This window comes from Suricata suricatta, chromosome 13, assembly GCF_006229205.1.
Source record: "Suricata suricatta isolate VVHF042 chromosome 13, meerkat_22Aug2017_6uvM2_HiC, whole genome shotgun sequence".
In the NCBI taxonomy this organism is placed as follows: Eukaryota; Metazoa; Chordata; class Mammalia; order Carnivora; family Herpestidae; genus Suricata; species Suricata suricatta.
The window spans coordinates 60,149,189-60,165,317 of NC_043712.1; the positions used below are offsets into that span (position 1 = coordinate 60,149,189).

Below are 16,129 nucleotides of genomic sequence, written 5' to 3' on the forward strand. Positions count from 1 at the left end.
GATAAGGTTTGATCACATATCTGGGCACTGTGGCCTAGCCAAATTGACACATAAAATTGACCATCACACTTGGTAAATGGCCACACCTATCTGTAGGGAAGTTTAGGAAGAAGATTTATAGTGTGTATTTATAACAGGGCCATAAGATCTTTTCTCAGGTGTTCTTTCTTAAGATCCCCCTCATCTGGGAGGCTCTGGGTTTGTGAACCACTTAAAGTAATAGAACTAGTTGAGAGACTGGATCTGTCCATTTGGGTGACATCAAATTTTGGGTCATCAAATTAAGTATGATTTCCATAGGCTGATCATTAATTAGTGAGCAACAAAGATCCCTGTGGATCAAGACTGATTAGTTACCACTCTGATTATGCTGTGCATTACAGCAATCTTGCCCCTTTTCTGTTTTCTAGTGCTGCCATTGACCTCTAGCACTCTGGGACTCCAAGGAACCTATTTCAACAGTGGCATCTTCTACTATCATCTCATATGTGCAGACACAGAAAATACAAAGTTTTTCAAGAATACTACTGCTCTTCTAACCAATGGATTTCTCAATGTTTAGGTCAAGTGATTATCCTCCATTCCCTCCTGAGGGAATCAATGAAAGGGTTGAAGAATACATTGCACATAATGAATCCATCCCCACATTCCTATCTCATCAAGTCTTTGAATCACTTATTCTCTATTATACCAAGGAAGTTCTAGTATCTTTACCTAACTTAATGAAGACCATTGTTGAGTCCAGTTTCAGTCAGCCAACTCAGCAAACTCTTAGAGCCACTCCTGACTGATTGAGCTAATACACTGAAACCAAAATCTTTGGTGCTACTAGCATATCAATAATTTCAATATTATTTTTCTTTTCCCTTGGTCCAGAACCCACTCCTACATAGAAGTTTTCCAGTACTGATATATGTTAGCAATACCACAATTTTTTCCCTGTGTAAGCTTCTCCTCTGGTGTTAGGTGTCTTATTCGTCCTCTCAGGGTATGCTGATATCAGAGTCTTGTTCTCGATCTAGAGGTAAAGAATTATTGACATACCTTTGCAAGGTTAATGCTTTTGTGAAACCATTACAGAATCTTCAACCAAGGGATGATCAGCATATCAAAGAGGGTATGAGGAGTTGCTTCAGCTGGGAGGGGGACTCAGTGAAAATTGAAGATTCAAGATAGTCAAATTCATCCCAAACTACCAAAATGTCCCTGTTCCAGGTTAACACTCATTTTTAATTAAACCAAAACTTTTACATGTGAGACCTAAGAAGGTGTGAATTCAACTTTTATGATCATTGGGCAATTCACAGGATCAAACATTGGGTCTGATATGTAAATATCTTGCAGCTAAACAAGTTAATAGATTCTTTTAGAGTGGTGAAACTCTCTGGTTCTCTGAACTGTCATTTTATCCTGTAAATTCTCTAGGGCATCCAGAAGCCACCAGCCCTCCCAAAAGTCCTTGTAGACATGATTTCCACCACAGTGGTCCAACCCAGCAACTAGGTTGGTCTAGCAAAGACCTACCTTCAACAGGCACTTAATCCTGCACTGATAACTTAAGCAACTGTTTCTATTTCATGCCTAAGACTATCATGATCTAATTTTTCACTAGTGATAACTTCAAACTTTCACTAGTGTTTATTTCAAACAGAACCAGGTTAGATAGCTAGTCCCAGATTCCTATCTTTGGGATCAATTTCCTAAAGCTACTTTATAGTCTCTTAAGGTTTATTTAGAAAACTGGAGTATTCAAGTAGAGGAGGATTAAAATGCTAGGAACAGGTACATATAAAACCATTGGAAGGACTGGAAGAGCAAAACATAGAGTAGACCATCCCTATCTTCAGGTAAACCACTGAAGCTCTAATCCAGGACAGTGAGAAATTCCTGCAGCCTCCGATGTTTTCTATTGAGGGACATTCTATTGAGGGATCTGTGCTGTGGGTTGGCTGGTAAGGAAGCACTCATGGCTGCTGCCACTCATGTATCTGTCAGAGAAATAAATGGTTTCTGCTTTATTCTATTTTCCAATTCTCACACAAGTGAAACTTGTTGACAGAAGACTAAATAACATCCAGAACCGTGCAGCCGAAGGAATCTGGGAGATACAGCTCTCTGGCTTCCAGTCCCTGTGATACAGAGTGCATAAACAGGAATAGGAATAAATGCAGATCTCTGCCCCATCACATCTCACACTGAGGGTATCTCCCAACTTTTATGCAGGCTATAATTTCAATTCCAAATAGATGAAAAACTGTTTAAAGACATTCAACCAGCTCTCTAGTTCATTAGCTGCCCTGCCTGCCATACACGCACATTTTGCTTACTGGTTTGCTTTATACTTTCCTGCCTCCTTGCCTCGTCCACGTGCCTGTCAGCTACAGAGCCAAGAATGGACATAGGATGGTTGAAGGAAGAATCTAAGAGGAGAAGAAAAAAAAACAAACAGATTTACTTACCTGTAGTCTAAGTAATGTTCTGAAGGCATCTGTCCTCTCTTCCTCATATTAGGACAATAATAACTTTGAAAGTTCATTTTAAAAAAGATTTAATTTTTAATTTTTTTTGAGAGAGTGTGTGTGTGTGAGCAGAGGATGCGCAGAGAGAGAGGAAGAGAGACAATCCCAAGTGGGCCCAGTGCTATCAGCGCAAGAGGCGGAGGGAGGAGCGCAGTCTCACCAATCACATGATCATGACCTGAGCTGAAACCAAGTGTCAGATGCTCAACTAACTCAGCTACTCAGGCACCCCAAAGATTTTATCTTTGTCATCTTTATACCCAGTGTGAGGCTCAAACTCAAGATCAAGAGTCACATGTTTTACCTACCAAACCAGCCAGGTGCCCCAAGAGTTCATTTTGATAAAAATCTCAAGAGATAGCTGGAGAGTTTAGACTTACAAATTTTTCCAAATAAGATGATAGTGCATAACATACACCTCAATATCTTTTATATTTGCCCCCTCCCCACACATACATGGAGAGCGGGGTTGGGGGAGGGAGAGAGAAATGGTTCAAGTCTACTGTTAGGGCAATTCTTTCAACAGTATAATCTATTTTTAAATCCCATCCACCTAAGTGAGATAAGGACACTGAATGAAGCTCAGAGGTTGAGTAACTTGCCCACAATACAACTATGAAAGACCACAACTATTTTTTTATTTAAAAAACTTTTTAAATGTTTACTTATTTATTTTTGAGAGAGAGAGAGTGAGAGCAGGGGAGGCTCAGAGAGAGAGGGAGACAATGCCAAGCAGGTTCCAGCTGTCAGTACAGACGGAGCTGGAACCCACCAACCATGAGATCATGACCTGAGCAGAAATCAAGAGACGGATGCATAACTGACTGAGCCACCGAGGCGCCCCAAAAGACCACAACTATTAAAGAAACTTTCATCTGCCCATATTGGTTTCCATGAAATATGACAGGGAATGGTACCCTAATTTAATGAATGGAGCCTAATTATTAGAGTCTGGCCTCGCTGTCAGGATCATCTTTCACCTCAGCTTAGTTCCTCAGGCCCTTCGCCCGCCGCTATGTAATTAGATCCCGCGCCAGTGCGGTCCTAGACCTTGGTCCTGACTCCATGGAGCGCTCTGCTCTCCTATCAGCCAAAAATGGAGTAGGAGTGACCTAGGATGGCAGGTTCTCGGCTAGGGGCAGGACTAGATAGACCGCCAGCGAAGAGAGGCAGGGAGAGGGGGCGGGGCGGGGCGTGCCCCGCCCCCCGCCCCTCCGTCCACTCCCATTGGCTGAGGGTTTCCAGACCCCATCCCACCGCCCGCAGGGCTACACTCAAAGTGTGCAGGGCAGGTGTCTGGCGTGTAGCAGTAACTTTGCGCGCGTGTTCAGGCTGAGCGCGGCGCCCATTCATTGCCCACGAGCACCCATCCGTCTGTCCTGCCGTCGTCCAGAGAGAAAACGCTCCAGGCCGAAGGCAGCCGCCACCTGGAGGACTGAGATCCAAAGGGGCCGAGAGTGCTGCTGACCCTCTCGGGCCCGGGCGGAGGACTCTGGTCGCGACCATGCAGACGTGCGCCAGGGCCTGGGGGTTGCGTCTGGGTTGCGGAGTCGGGGGCGGCCGCCTCCTGGCTGGAGGGAGGGGACCGTTTTGGGTGTCGCGGGGCCGTGACAGCAGCAGCGGCGGCGGGCACAGCAGCAGGGCTGGGGACTCGCGCCTCCTCGAGCGCCTCCTGCCCAGACACGACGACTTCGCTCGGAGGCACATCGGCCCGGGGGACAAAGACCAGAGGGAGATGCTGCAGGCCCTGGGGCTGGCGGTAAGGACCCCATTCGGCCCTCCAGGGCCTCACCCCGCTTTACCCGATTTCTGCCGGCTCGGCTTTCGGCCTCCCCCCACCCCTGGAGCTCTTCTTGACTCCGCGTGGGACCCACACCCCGATCTTGGGCCCTGGCGTGGAAGCGAGCCCGCGAGTTCCGTTCCCGTGCTCCAGCCTTTTCTCACCGGTTTACTTTCTCCACCAGCTTTTCGCGCCTCAGAACCTTATGTTTTTCAACCCAATTCGCCCTTCTGATGAACCCTAACTTTGCGAAAGGAGGACCTCCTGGTTTAACCAATTATCTCTGGTTGCTGACTGAAATCCAGCCTAGAGTGGTCGAATCACTATCCCAATTCATTTACTTTCCTCCAAGTGATTTCTGATTTGCTCAAAGTTGTCCTTTTTTTCTTCTTAAAGAAACACTAATTAGGCGATTTAAATGAGGTTCCCACAAGCCTTTGTAGATGCAAAACACAGAGGTGACTCCTTTAACTCGGAAGCACTTTCCTCTCCCTTTAGTGTTCACGGATTTATATTTCCATTCCAGTGTATTGATGAACTGATTGAGAAGACGGTGCCTGCCAGCATCCGCTTGAAAAGACCATTGAAAATGGAAGACCCTGTTTGTAAGTTACGGGGAGAACTCCCTTAGACTCTGCTTGCTCTGGCTTGTTTGTCTTATATAGTCCCTGAAAATCCAGCTCTGGGTTAGGATTGCCCAGGACTGGGAATATCTTTATTAATATAAAACAGTGCGAGTACCTCAAGGGGCAGGAGAGGGTGGAATATTTAGTTCCTGGAGCAAGCAGTTCTGTACCCGAGGTTGGAGTCCATGCCTCGCCTTTCTAGCTCTTTATCTAGGCGCCAGCAAACTGCCTGCCCAGAAGGCAGTGCACAGGCGTGTGTGGAGGACTCCCCACTTCCCAGGCACCGTCCCAGGCCACGGTTCTCACATCCTTTGGGTTGAGATGTCATCACCTCTGTGCAGGTCAGGATACTTGAAAGGAAAAAGGAATTGCCTATAATCATACAAGTAGGGAAGTGACAAAAAAATGGGAGGAGATGCAGACATATGGCCTTCTAGCCCAAGGTTCTTTGTATCACAGCAGCTTCAAATTGTTCTCATACCTCATGTCCAATTTCATTTACTTATACCTACTGTAAGTCAATAGTACTCCTCAAGTTCAAATAATTTTTATAAAGAAATGTGCAAATAAGATTCGTGCCTGGTTAAAAAAAAGTTTAGTTTACTCAGAATTACTTAGAATTTTATTTCATATTTAAATATTTTTAATATTCCTGAAGACTGACTTTCAGAGGTATTTTTATTAGTATTTAACTTCCATGGACTAAGACAAGAATCCACGTGTCAAAGAGTCAGGCAGAGCTGAAGAGTTCTCTTTCTCTCTTAAACAGGAAAGAATTGTCTTGGGTGTTATCTGCTTTTTGAATCACAGAGATGCTATCTCTTATACTTTTGGAGTCAGATGAAGAAAAGACACTTTGTTTTTGGTTTTAGGACAGAAAGGATGTGTGGATGGCAAACTTTATTTTGTTTTATACTTGATCTTAGCCAAAAGGCCGAGAAGTGATGAAATTTATTTTGTTCTGAAGTAGGCAATGTGAAGTATAAAGCCAGTCCGACTCTGGCTGGCTAATGTAACTCAGGTTATGATAAGAACTGCTCTCCTTGTTGGTTTCAAATCTGAACTATTTCTCTTGATGGCAAGAACCTTGCCCTTAGGAGAAAATCTGTACATTTTGTTCAGTTGAACTGATTGAGACCTAGGGATAGCTGGAAGCTTTATCTATTTCAATTTTAGGAAACCAGAATTCAATAAGTTATTGAATGTTTAAAGAGTGAAGAGTTGTATATATGTATTTTTAAAATTATTCATTTTTGAGAAAGTGAACAAAGAAGGGAGAGAGAGGGAGACAATCCCAAGCAGGCTCCATGCGGTCAGTGCAGAGTGGGGGTCGAATGCCCAAACTGTGAGATCATAACCAGAGCTGAAATTGAGAGTCAGATGCTTAACCAACTGAGCCACCCAGGCACCCCAAGAGTTGTGTGTATATATATATATATATGTATATATATATATATATATTTTTTTTAAGAGTTGCATATTTTTAAAGCAAGCCTTAGGTAATGCATTTCTGAGATTTTCAAAGTTAGAAAATGTTTGGGTCACCCATTCTTACAATATACTCTAAAACAAGATGTTCTTTTTTAAATGTTTATTTTTGAGAGAGAGACAGAGCATGAGCATGAGCATGAGCAGGGGAAGGGCAGAGAGAGGGAGACACAGAATCCAAGTCAGGCTCTAGGCTCTGAGCTGTCAGCACAGAGCCCATCAGGAAGCTCGAACCCACAGCGGCTTCTTCCCAGCTGAATAATGTGAACAGTGGGGGATTTCATTTCTCCTTCTCTCTTTCATTAAAAGTGGACTTCTGATGAGTAATTTGCAACTTAAATGTAAATTTTAAACCCAGTGGCTTCTGTGAGATTTGGGGCTGGTTCTATCTGGTTATTCTGAGATGACTCAGAGAAAATATTGCACTGTCAGTTTCCACCCCCTTCTCTCTCGCCTTGAAGTGATTTGGCTTCTAACAAAGCTTGCTTCTTGGAAGAGTGAGCTGTGGTTGAGGCTGGCAGAGAATGTGTCAGGAAGTCATCAATTTTTTATTCTGAGGTGTGCACATGTCATGGTTAATGAATGTTCTCCACATGAGGAGAACAAATTGGTCCCTGTAACCTCTAGTAGTAGCATTTCTATTTAATAGTAGAATAGCATTACCTAAACAGTTTAATGTTGAATACTTGTTTTCTGTTGTAGTCAGAGAGGAATTCCGGACCCAATATTTGTTCAATGTATCCACAGGAAACTAACAAGAGCTAGTCGGTTACATGAGTCTTAAATGCCATCATTGCTGAGTGAGAAGACTGAGCTGTAAGCATCATGAGATACATGAGTTAGTTCTTACACATACTTTAATAACCTCAAACATTTTTTTAGTGCTTACCATATACTAGGTACTTTTAAAAATGCTTTTCATGTGTTAATTTAGTCCTTAGTACAACCCTATAAGGTAAGTACCAATCAATCCCTCTGCCATTTGCCAACTGCTCAGGTGAAAATACAATGGCATGCTGAGAATACAGAAGTGGGAACACTGAGCCCTCTACCAGAGAGAGGGAAGGGGTGATGGGTGCAAGACTGGGGTTGGCTACTGAGGGATGAGTCATGATGCTCTGCTGGACAAGGCTGGGGGAAGCTACTGCAGGCAGAGGGACCACGTACAGGACAGAGTGGCCTGAGAGAATCAGAGAATTTATCTTTCCTGAGGGATGCTCTCTTCCCCTTGGACACTTAGGTGCTTTGAAACAATAGCTTGATTATCAGTTGAATTCTCAGTAAATCGAGCTTCAAAGAAACAAGCAAAGCTACTCAACTCAAAATCCTGTTATCCTGTTCAAGTGAGTTTACTCTCCCTCACCCACATACACATAAAGAGAAAAAAATAGGAAGTATATATGTCAATGGCAGCATTCATTTTCCTGGAAGGGCCATGATGGATGATTTTAGCTTTTTTATTACCTTGCTTTTTTTTTAGGTTTAATACAATAACTATTTTATACTACCAAGCTTTGAAGTACTTTGTGTATGAACCAAGCCAATCACTTTTAGCTATGGTATGCCTCTCTGTGTAGTATTTTCGGTGAAGTCATCTCAAGCTAACCAGACTGAACTGGCCCAGAACTGCACAGAAGCTGCAGGGTTTAAAGTTTACACAAAATTGCACATTGCTTGTTGTGAGCATGCTGAAGAAGAAAGGAGACATTAACCCCTCTAATGTTCAAATTATTCAACCAGAACTAAGCAGCTGAGCTGTCACACTTGAGAAGCTTGTGGGAACTTAATGTTCTAAGCCACATCTTTTAGAGCAATATTTAATAAGTCGTTAATGGAAGGAGTGTTGTGTAATGCAGCTGCAGGTGGTGACTATGTCACCCAAGTGGGGTTGGGCATTCTCCTCCATTGACCTCAAGGACACTGAAACTGAGCTGTTCCCCCAGCTGTAGATGTCACATGTCTTTTAGCTGGATGATATCCATCTTTGAATTCTGTCTGTAGACTCCTCAGATTGTGACAAGGCTCACCCTTGGCCTTTTCCTGGCCAAGTTCCCAACTTATAAGATTATTTTGTCTTTTTAATACCAGTGGATTTTCATTATGCAGCTGTGGAAATAAATGAAGATCAACCAAATGAGAAAAGGAAAGACTATTTATTCTGTACTTGTTATAGCAAGGGAGTCAGCCTTTAGTTTTGGCAGAGGAATGGGGAAGCCTTATAGTGAAATAAAGAAAGGCTTCAGGTATGCTTGAGTTGGGGCTGTTTGCATGCAGAAGATGTAGGGGAGGCAAGTGGGACCAGGGGATCCTGTGTGATTGGTTAAGGGTGTGTATTTGGCTTTTATGGTTGGTCCAACATCAGAAGCCAGCCCCAAAATTAAGGTAGCTATTAATCAAATCCTGGCCAAGAATTTTTTTTGTTAATTATTATGTAAGTTATTGTGCAGTTTGCTGCATAGTCACTGAAGATAACAAGTTGACTTTCTGCAAGTCTAACTTACAGCAGGCTGGCTTCTGGAGTTTGTTATAGATAAGGTATTGGTTTTTTGAGCAGGTTGCTGCAGGTTGTGGGTTCTGTGGTAATTAATGGCCTGGCCATTGTCTATTTGTGTATTCAGTCTCTCACAATAGAATCTATTTTGTCCTTTTATTTTTGTTATTAATTCTTATAAGGCAAATGGCTGCTCATGTGACTGATACCTTGGACAGTCAGTCTATTGCATAAATTGTTAAATGTTCATTGGCCATCTAGTATATGCAAAGCACTGTGAGGAAAAATATATTAGTAAACAATCACTATCCTCAAGCTTATATCTTACCTTCTTAATATAAGTATGTCAGAAGTTTAAAAAAGTCCCATGTGCCATGAGAAGTATGGATAGAATGCTGCGAATATTCAAGAGATGATGTGAAGTTGGATGGAGAAATGGGATTTCTGAAACAACATAGAGAGTTGAAATATATCTTCTCCAGTTAGAAGCAAAGACAATACCTTGACATTGACTATCTTATTTTGGTGTGTAAATATAGTTTATATAACTATATAGTTTATATGCAAAGGAATAAAGGCAGTACCTTCACTGAGAAAAGAAAATGGCAAATGCAGCATAGAGAGCATAATTAGGGAAGTATTTTAGTATTGTTGTAGCACTGTTTGTGGAATCTCATCAGAATAAAATTATATTGTCAGTCACTCAGGGATTCTAATGTATGTTCCAACACCACAAACCAATTCTTTAATTAGGTGTTCTACAAATGTAACTCAATTCTGACACTATCTACTGAAGAGAGCCTAAGAGCCTGCAGGTTAAGGGGTCAACCCCACAAAACTGTCCTCTCTTCAGATGTCAACTCCAAGTCCACCTGTGCTTCTGATCAACAAGCTATAAATTGGAGGTTCCCACAACCCCTTCTTTGGGTTTGATTAATTTGCTAGAGCAGCTCACAGAACTGAGAAACATTTTCATATGTTTACCAGTTTATTTTAAAGGATATTATAAAAGATGCAGTTGAGTCACCAGATGAAGAGGTACATAGGGTGAGGTCCATAAGAGTTTTGAACACAGGAACTTATTCCCTTGTGGACCTTGCGGTTTACCACCCTTAGCATGTGGATGCATTAGCCATCCTAGAAGCTCATCAAATCTTGTCCAAGGGTTTTTATGGAGCTTAATTTGTAGCCTCCTACGCCTTCCTCTTCCTCTCCTTAGTGGTCTGTGGGTGAGGCCAAGAAAGTTCCAACCCTCTTATCTCTTGGTCTTTTTAGGTCTTTCTAACCATTCCCATCCTGAGGCTATGTTGGGACACCACCCTAAACCACTTATTAGCATAGGTATGATTTATTTTTTAATCATTTTCAGTTGTGATCATAAGGGCTTCTTATGAATAACAAATCCTATTACTCAAGAAATTTCAAGGACAAAGACCATATATAGTTTTTATTATACTACAGAGGTATTTCAGTTCAGTAAGTGGAGGTATATCTCAATAGAAGTGGAAAAATTAAAATATTTTAAGAGATGCATCCTAAAATGAATTAGAATCCGTTTTCCCCCTTTTTATCTTTAGTTTTTAAAGTTTATTTTGAGATAGAACCAGCAGGGAAGGGGCAGGGAGAGGGAGACAGAGGATTTGAAACTGACTCTGTGCTGACCCAGAACCATTGCAGGCTCAAACTCAAGAACTATGAGATCATGACCTAAGGCTGTCGTATGCTTAACCGACTGAGCCACCCAGACACCCCAGTTTTTGGCCTTTTTAAAATTAGAATACAAACTTAAAATCTCAGTCTTTATAAATTGATAATTTTTAGCATTAAAATATTTGGGACTTATATTTTGACATATAAAGGATACAAACATGTAAACATACGTTGATGAGAATCCAAATAAAATAGGTCCTGTGCCTAGGACAAAGAACATATAACATGTAAAAACAACTTTTCCCCTTCATCTTGCTACCGGATCATGGAATTCATCCAGCATCATCAAATATATTTTATATAAATGAAATTGCTTATTAGGGCACCTGGTGGCTCGGTTGAGTGTCTCTTTAGGCTCAGGTCATGGTTTGTGCGATCAAGTGCCGTCTCCAGCTCAAGAGACATTATTAGTATTATCTGTTTCCCTCTCTATCTCTCCCCTACTCTCTCTTTCTCTCTTTCAAAATAAATAATAAAAATAAACTTAAAAAATAAAATTTAAATGAAATTGATGAGGGAGCATGAGGCAGGTTGAGGGCAAAATACAAGCTAGCAAACCCAACCTTACCTCCCTCCTAGTAGGATTATGTGTGATATTCCTCAGGTACTTCTGGCTGCCCAAGTGATGAAATTTTGAGGTAATGGGGAGGGGTGGTTCATGAGGTCTGGAGCCAAGGACCAAGAGAGAATTCTTGAAGTCTTTGGTGCAAAAAAGTGATTTTATTAAAGCATAGGGATAGGACCTATGGGTGGAAAGAGCTTCACTTATAAGTGTGGGGGTGACGTTTTATAGAGTCAGGGGGTAGTTTCCAAAGAGACCTTTACATGCTAAAGACTTACTGGAGGCCTAGCTATTGTAAAGCTAAGGTTGTTTTTCCCTCTAGCAAAGCATTAAGACCGTAGGGAGTTCCTGGACTTTAGGCTATGATTGGGGTTGCCTCTTTCTGGTAAACTGGTGGAGACTCTATAATCAGTTTAACCATTTGCTTTTCTGTCCTTTCCTGTTTTGGGGTAGCCTGGAGTGTCCAGGATTATCAGACACATGGAGGGGTGAGTGAGTGTGTGAGTGTGTGTGTGTGTGTGTGTGTGTGTGTGTGTGTGTGTGCTGTTAGCCTACACTTTGCCCTCAGCTTGCCCATGTTCTCTCATCACAAGGACAAAGGAAAGGACAGAAAACATGGTTAAACTGATAGAGAGAGAGAGAGAGAGAGAGAGAGAGAGAGAGAGAATCCAAAGACAGGCTTCAGGCTCTGAGCTAGCTGTCAGCACAGACCCTGATGCGAGGCTCGAACCCAGGAACTGTGAGATCATGACCTGAGCCGAAGTCGGACGCTTAACCAACTGAGCCACCCAGGCGCCCCTAGACTTAATTTTTAAGATCAGTTTTATGTTCCCAGCAAAATTAAGGGTAAGGCCCAGAGAGTTTCCCATACCTCCTGCCCCAAGATAGCCTTCCTCATTATCAATATACCCCAACTCCAGAGTGATAAAATGGTCACAACTAATGAACCTACATTGACATACCCAAGGTTCATAATTTACATTAAGGTTCACTCTTGGTATTGTATATTCTATGGATTTGGAGAAATGTATAATGACATGTATCTACCTCTATAGTATCATACAGAATAATTTCATGGCCCTAAAAACATCCCACAGACATTTTCTCCCCTGAAGACATTTTTAAAAGCTACCACATTCATCCAAATTAGCACATACTTCCTATCATAAATTATAATGAATTTTATCTAACTTTTACAAATATTCAATGCTAATCAAAATGAAATCAACCATATTGTATCACTATATTGTAAATACAGTGTTACTCCTAAGGACTATTATGGTACACGGACCATTTGCCCATACGCTAAATGCCCTAGTCTACTCACCTTTGTTGCCAATGGATTATAAGCTATAATCAAATTTATTTCTACAGCTTCCTCCATCTGCTTCCCTTTCTCTTTTATTGGGAAGCTTGTGTGGAAGGTAAGATACTGTTTTAGGCACTGAAGGTAAGAGTCAAGACGTAAAGGATGATAATGATGCCTGACTGTAGGTTATAACTAATAGGGGGATAGATACTGTGTAGCAGTAAGATCTGTAAATTAGGATGAATGCTTTGGCTGAAGTTAAGACATGAGCAGAGGCATGGAGGTGTAGAGATAACATGGTTATTTGAAGGATATGGTAAGCAGCCATGTGTGTAGAATACCAGGCTGTAAAAAGGCTTGGAAAACAAGCTATGGGGGGCTCAGAGCCATAAGAGATTTGTTTTTTCTCTGTAATGAGAAGACATTAACAGTTACTACAGACGGAATTGACATGGTTGTGTTCCACAGAGTCTTCTGACATCAGAGGCAAGGAGACCAGTTGGGAGATTGTTGGAGAGTTTAGAAGTGAGATTTTTAAAAAAGATTTTTTTTAACATTTATGTTTGAGAGAGAGACACACACACATACAGAGTTTGAGTGGGGGAGTCAGGGAGAGAGGGAGACACAGAATCAGAAGCAGGCTCCAGGTTCTGAGCTGTCAACACAGGCTCTGAGCTGACCTGGGGCTTGAATCCATGAACTGTGAGATCATGACCTGAGCTGAAGTCTGATGCTTAACTGACTGAGCCACCCAGATGCCCCTAGAGGTGAGATTTTAAATCTGCATTAGTTCAGGTCCACCAAGGAATACTCACCAGAATAATATTAGATATTCAAGAAATTACTGGGAGTGGGAACAAGAGAAGGCAGGGGAACCTTTAGGCTGTGATGCAGATCTGATCCTGGTGGAAGAGGAAAGAGATGGAAGGAGAAATGGCTATGAATCTAAGTAAGTTTTGGTCAGTCCAAATGGGAGTCCTTGAGTCAAAGTCGCCCATGGGAGGGGGTCCCAAATCTTGTAAGAATGGGTCTGCATTAATTAGTTCTTTTGCTGTTCTTAGTAATTGACTGAGAGTAGCCTGTGGAAAATACAGTTTTCGTATAAATATGGTGGTTGATCCAGTAGGTGGGCTGTCAGTTTCTAGGCTGAATGTCTCAAGGTGATGTAATCTCATGAACGGAACAGAAGAGGAGGGTACTGAAGGAAGGAGAGATTATGAGTCTTGTTTGAGCAAAATTGTGTTTGAGGTGTTCATGGAACATACATTTGGAAATGTTGAAAGCAATAGTCAGAAACATGAGTCTAGAGCTCGAGATAAATAAGCGATGGAGTTCCAGATTTCGTGAGTCCTCTGAATGAAATCATGGGAGTGAAATTTCCTAGATATGGAGTATGGGGAGAAGTAGAAGCCAGGATGTTGGGAAAATAATAGAACATGTAAAAGGGAGTCAGAACTGTCTGAGGGGAAATAATTCATTCGGAAGGCTGTGGACGTAGGGTGTTCTGGGTCCTATTGTCATATTCTGGACCTTTCTTAGGCATAAAAGGCAATAAAATCCACCTGAGGGTGCAAAAACATTCTGTAGTAAGTGTTGATAGACTGATGATCTGAGTGAGATAGGAAGAAGGAGACTGAACATTAAAGAAAAGTGGGAAATTTCCAGAACAGCCATTGTGGACATCTAGGTAGTAAGAAACCTAGTATTTTTACACACACAAAGGTATTTTTACAAAAATGCAAACAATTTTAGTAAGGATTCTCAATACCTAGAGTATCAACATACTAATTAAATAATGATGAAATACAATTTCTGAAATTCTAAAATTATTGCATTAATGAGTTAATGTACTGCATTATTTCACAGAACTTGCTTAATGGCTGTGAGTTTACATTTATAAATGTTTCTCTGAAGCCTATACTTTTAGGGATACAGTTGAACTAAATGTGAGAACAGTTTGTGCATTGATTTGTTATCATGGGATTCTGTGATGGGTGATTATTGTGAATACTGAGCTAGCTATATGTGGGAGTTTAGGTGAGTTTTCATTGCAACACCTTGATTCACCCATATTTTCTGATCACTTACTGTGTGCCTAGCAGCCTGCTAAGCAGAGATTATAATTTAGTAGGTAAGGTTCTGGATTGGACTATAAATTCCTCCCTATGCCTATTCCTTTGATCTATAAAAAGTATCTCTTTCCTGCAAGAATGTTAAATTGTTTGAGTTGGACTCCTAGAACATATCCTTCCCTGTTTTTTGCTCTACTTGGCTATAATAATGTCCCCACAAGGCAGCAAAGAGGAAAAACAAATACTCCAGAACTTGCACCCTGATTCTCATTTCAAATTTACCATTTGGCCTGATTACATAGGTAAACTGGTATTCCAGATAAATATGAATTGTAATGTTTCTCTGTACATTTCTTTCTTAAATGTGAATAGAATAAATGAAGAGAAGAGAAAGTACTGTGACCGAAGGCCAAGAAGAGAATAAGAGACACGTTGCTCCTTCTCTTCACCTCCCCACTGTGGGATGTTGTTCTGATTTTCTGACAGCTAGTATGAAGATCTTGAATCTTATGTATGTTTTGGGTGAACAGGAAGAGCTGGAGATGAGGGACCAAAGAGCCACTGCAGCTGGACATGCCTCAGCTCCTTTTGACTTTGGAGGTATCCACTGGGTAGTTCTAACCCTGAGTGTAATGAGGGTCTGGATGTGACACGGTGTTAATTAATTGAGCAAAAAGATGGGCAAGAACCTGGCAGGATTAGGGCCAAGTGGACCGAGCCGCAGGTCAGGCCTGCATGGTCTTGTCCCAACCACATCTTGTCACATAGGATAGGTACTCCTCTGCCAGTCTCAAAGAATTTCCAATTCAAAGTTTCCATGCATTTTCTTACACTACACAGAGCTTATGAATTGGTTTACCTTCCTGGAATGAAAAAGTTCTTTGATTCACAGACTTTGATAGTTAAACTGTCCTTTGTTGGGGGAGGAAACCTGACAAGAAGGAATAGGGTTTATGGGCTGGGTAAATGGGTTGAAGCCAAGGTGTTCTGGGGGGAGGGAGAGGGGTGCTGCAAATGATTAGGTGATGTTACAAAAAAGGCTACACATTAGCCTGTAATTTGTATACAGACACCAGTTTCCACTCAGAAAATTCAAAAATGTCCTGACAAATGCTATCGCTCATGGTCTGTTTATCTTGATTGAAATCCTCAATCCCACCCCATCATTTTCGGAGCAGCTTTGAAGCCAAGGATCTGCAGGTTGACAAGAAAAATATGCTAAGGCATTCTGTGTCCTAACATGCTGGCCCCAGCTTTCCCCTTCAGCCTCTGGCAGAAAAAGGCCTTTCTGGGTGAATTCAAATATGACTGTGTTGGTTTTCAGTCCTAATGATTTCCTTGGAGACCTTTCTGAATATCTTGCCAAGTACACAAAGGGCAAGGAGTGGGAGGGAGGCTCTGACACTGGTTGAGTGGCTGTTCTGTGTTGGGTGCTGCTGAACTTCCCGGAAAATGCTCTGTGGACCTTTGGCCACTGCGGGGACTGACAGGTGTCTGAACTCATAGATTTCACAAGGAAGGGTTTTGTTCTGCACATAACATTTTAATTTAATTTTTAATTTTTGAGTATCA

At 41.7% G+C, this 16,129-nt stretch overlaps 1 protein-coding gene across 1 annotated transcript in view; it reads left to right on the forward strand.

The window, feature by feature from the left end:
• The first annotated feature begins 3,953 nt into the window (after positions 1–3,953).
• Positions 3,954–16,129, forward strand: part of GLDC (glycine decarboxylase) — an 89,350-nt gene continuing 77,174 nt past the window's right edge. Inside the window, exons 1-2 of the mRNA XM_029919355.1 lie at positions 3,954–4,278; positions 4,826–4,904. Of these exons, the coding sequence (XP_029775215.1) occupies positions 4,024–4,278; positions 4,826–4,904 (334 nt within the window). The 5' untranslated portion in view covers positions 3,954–4,023. The remainder of the gene's footprint in view (positions 4,279–4,825; positions 4,905–16,129) is intronic.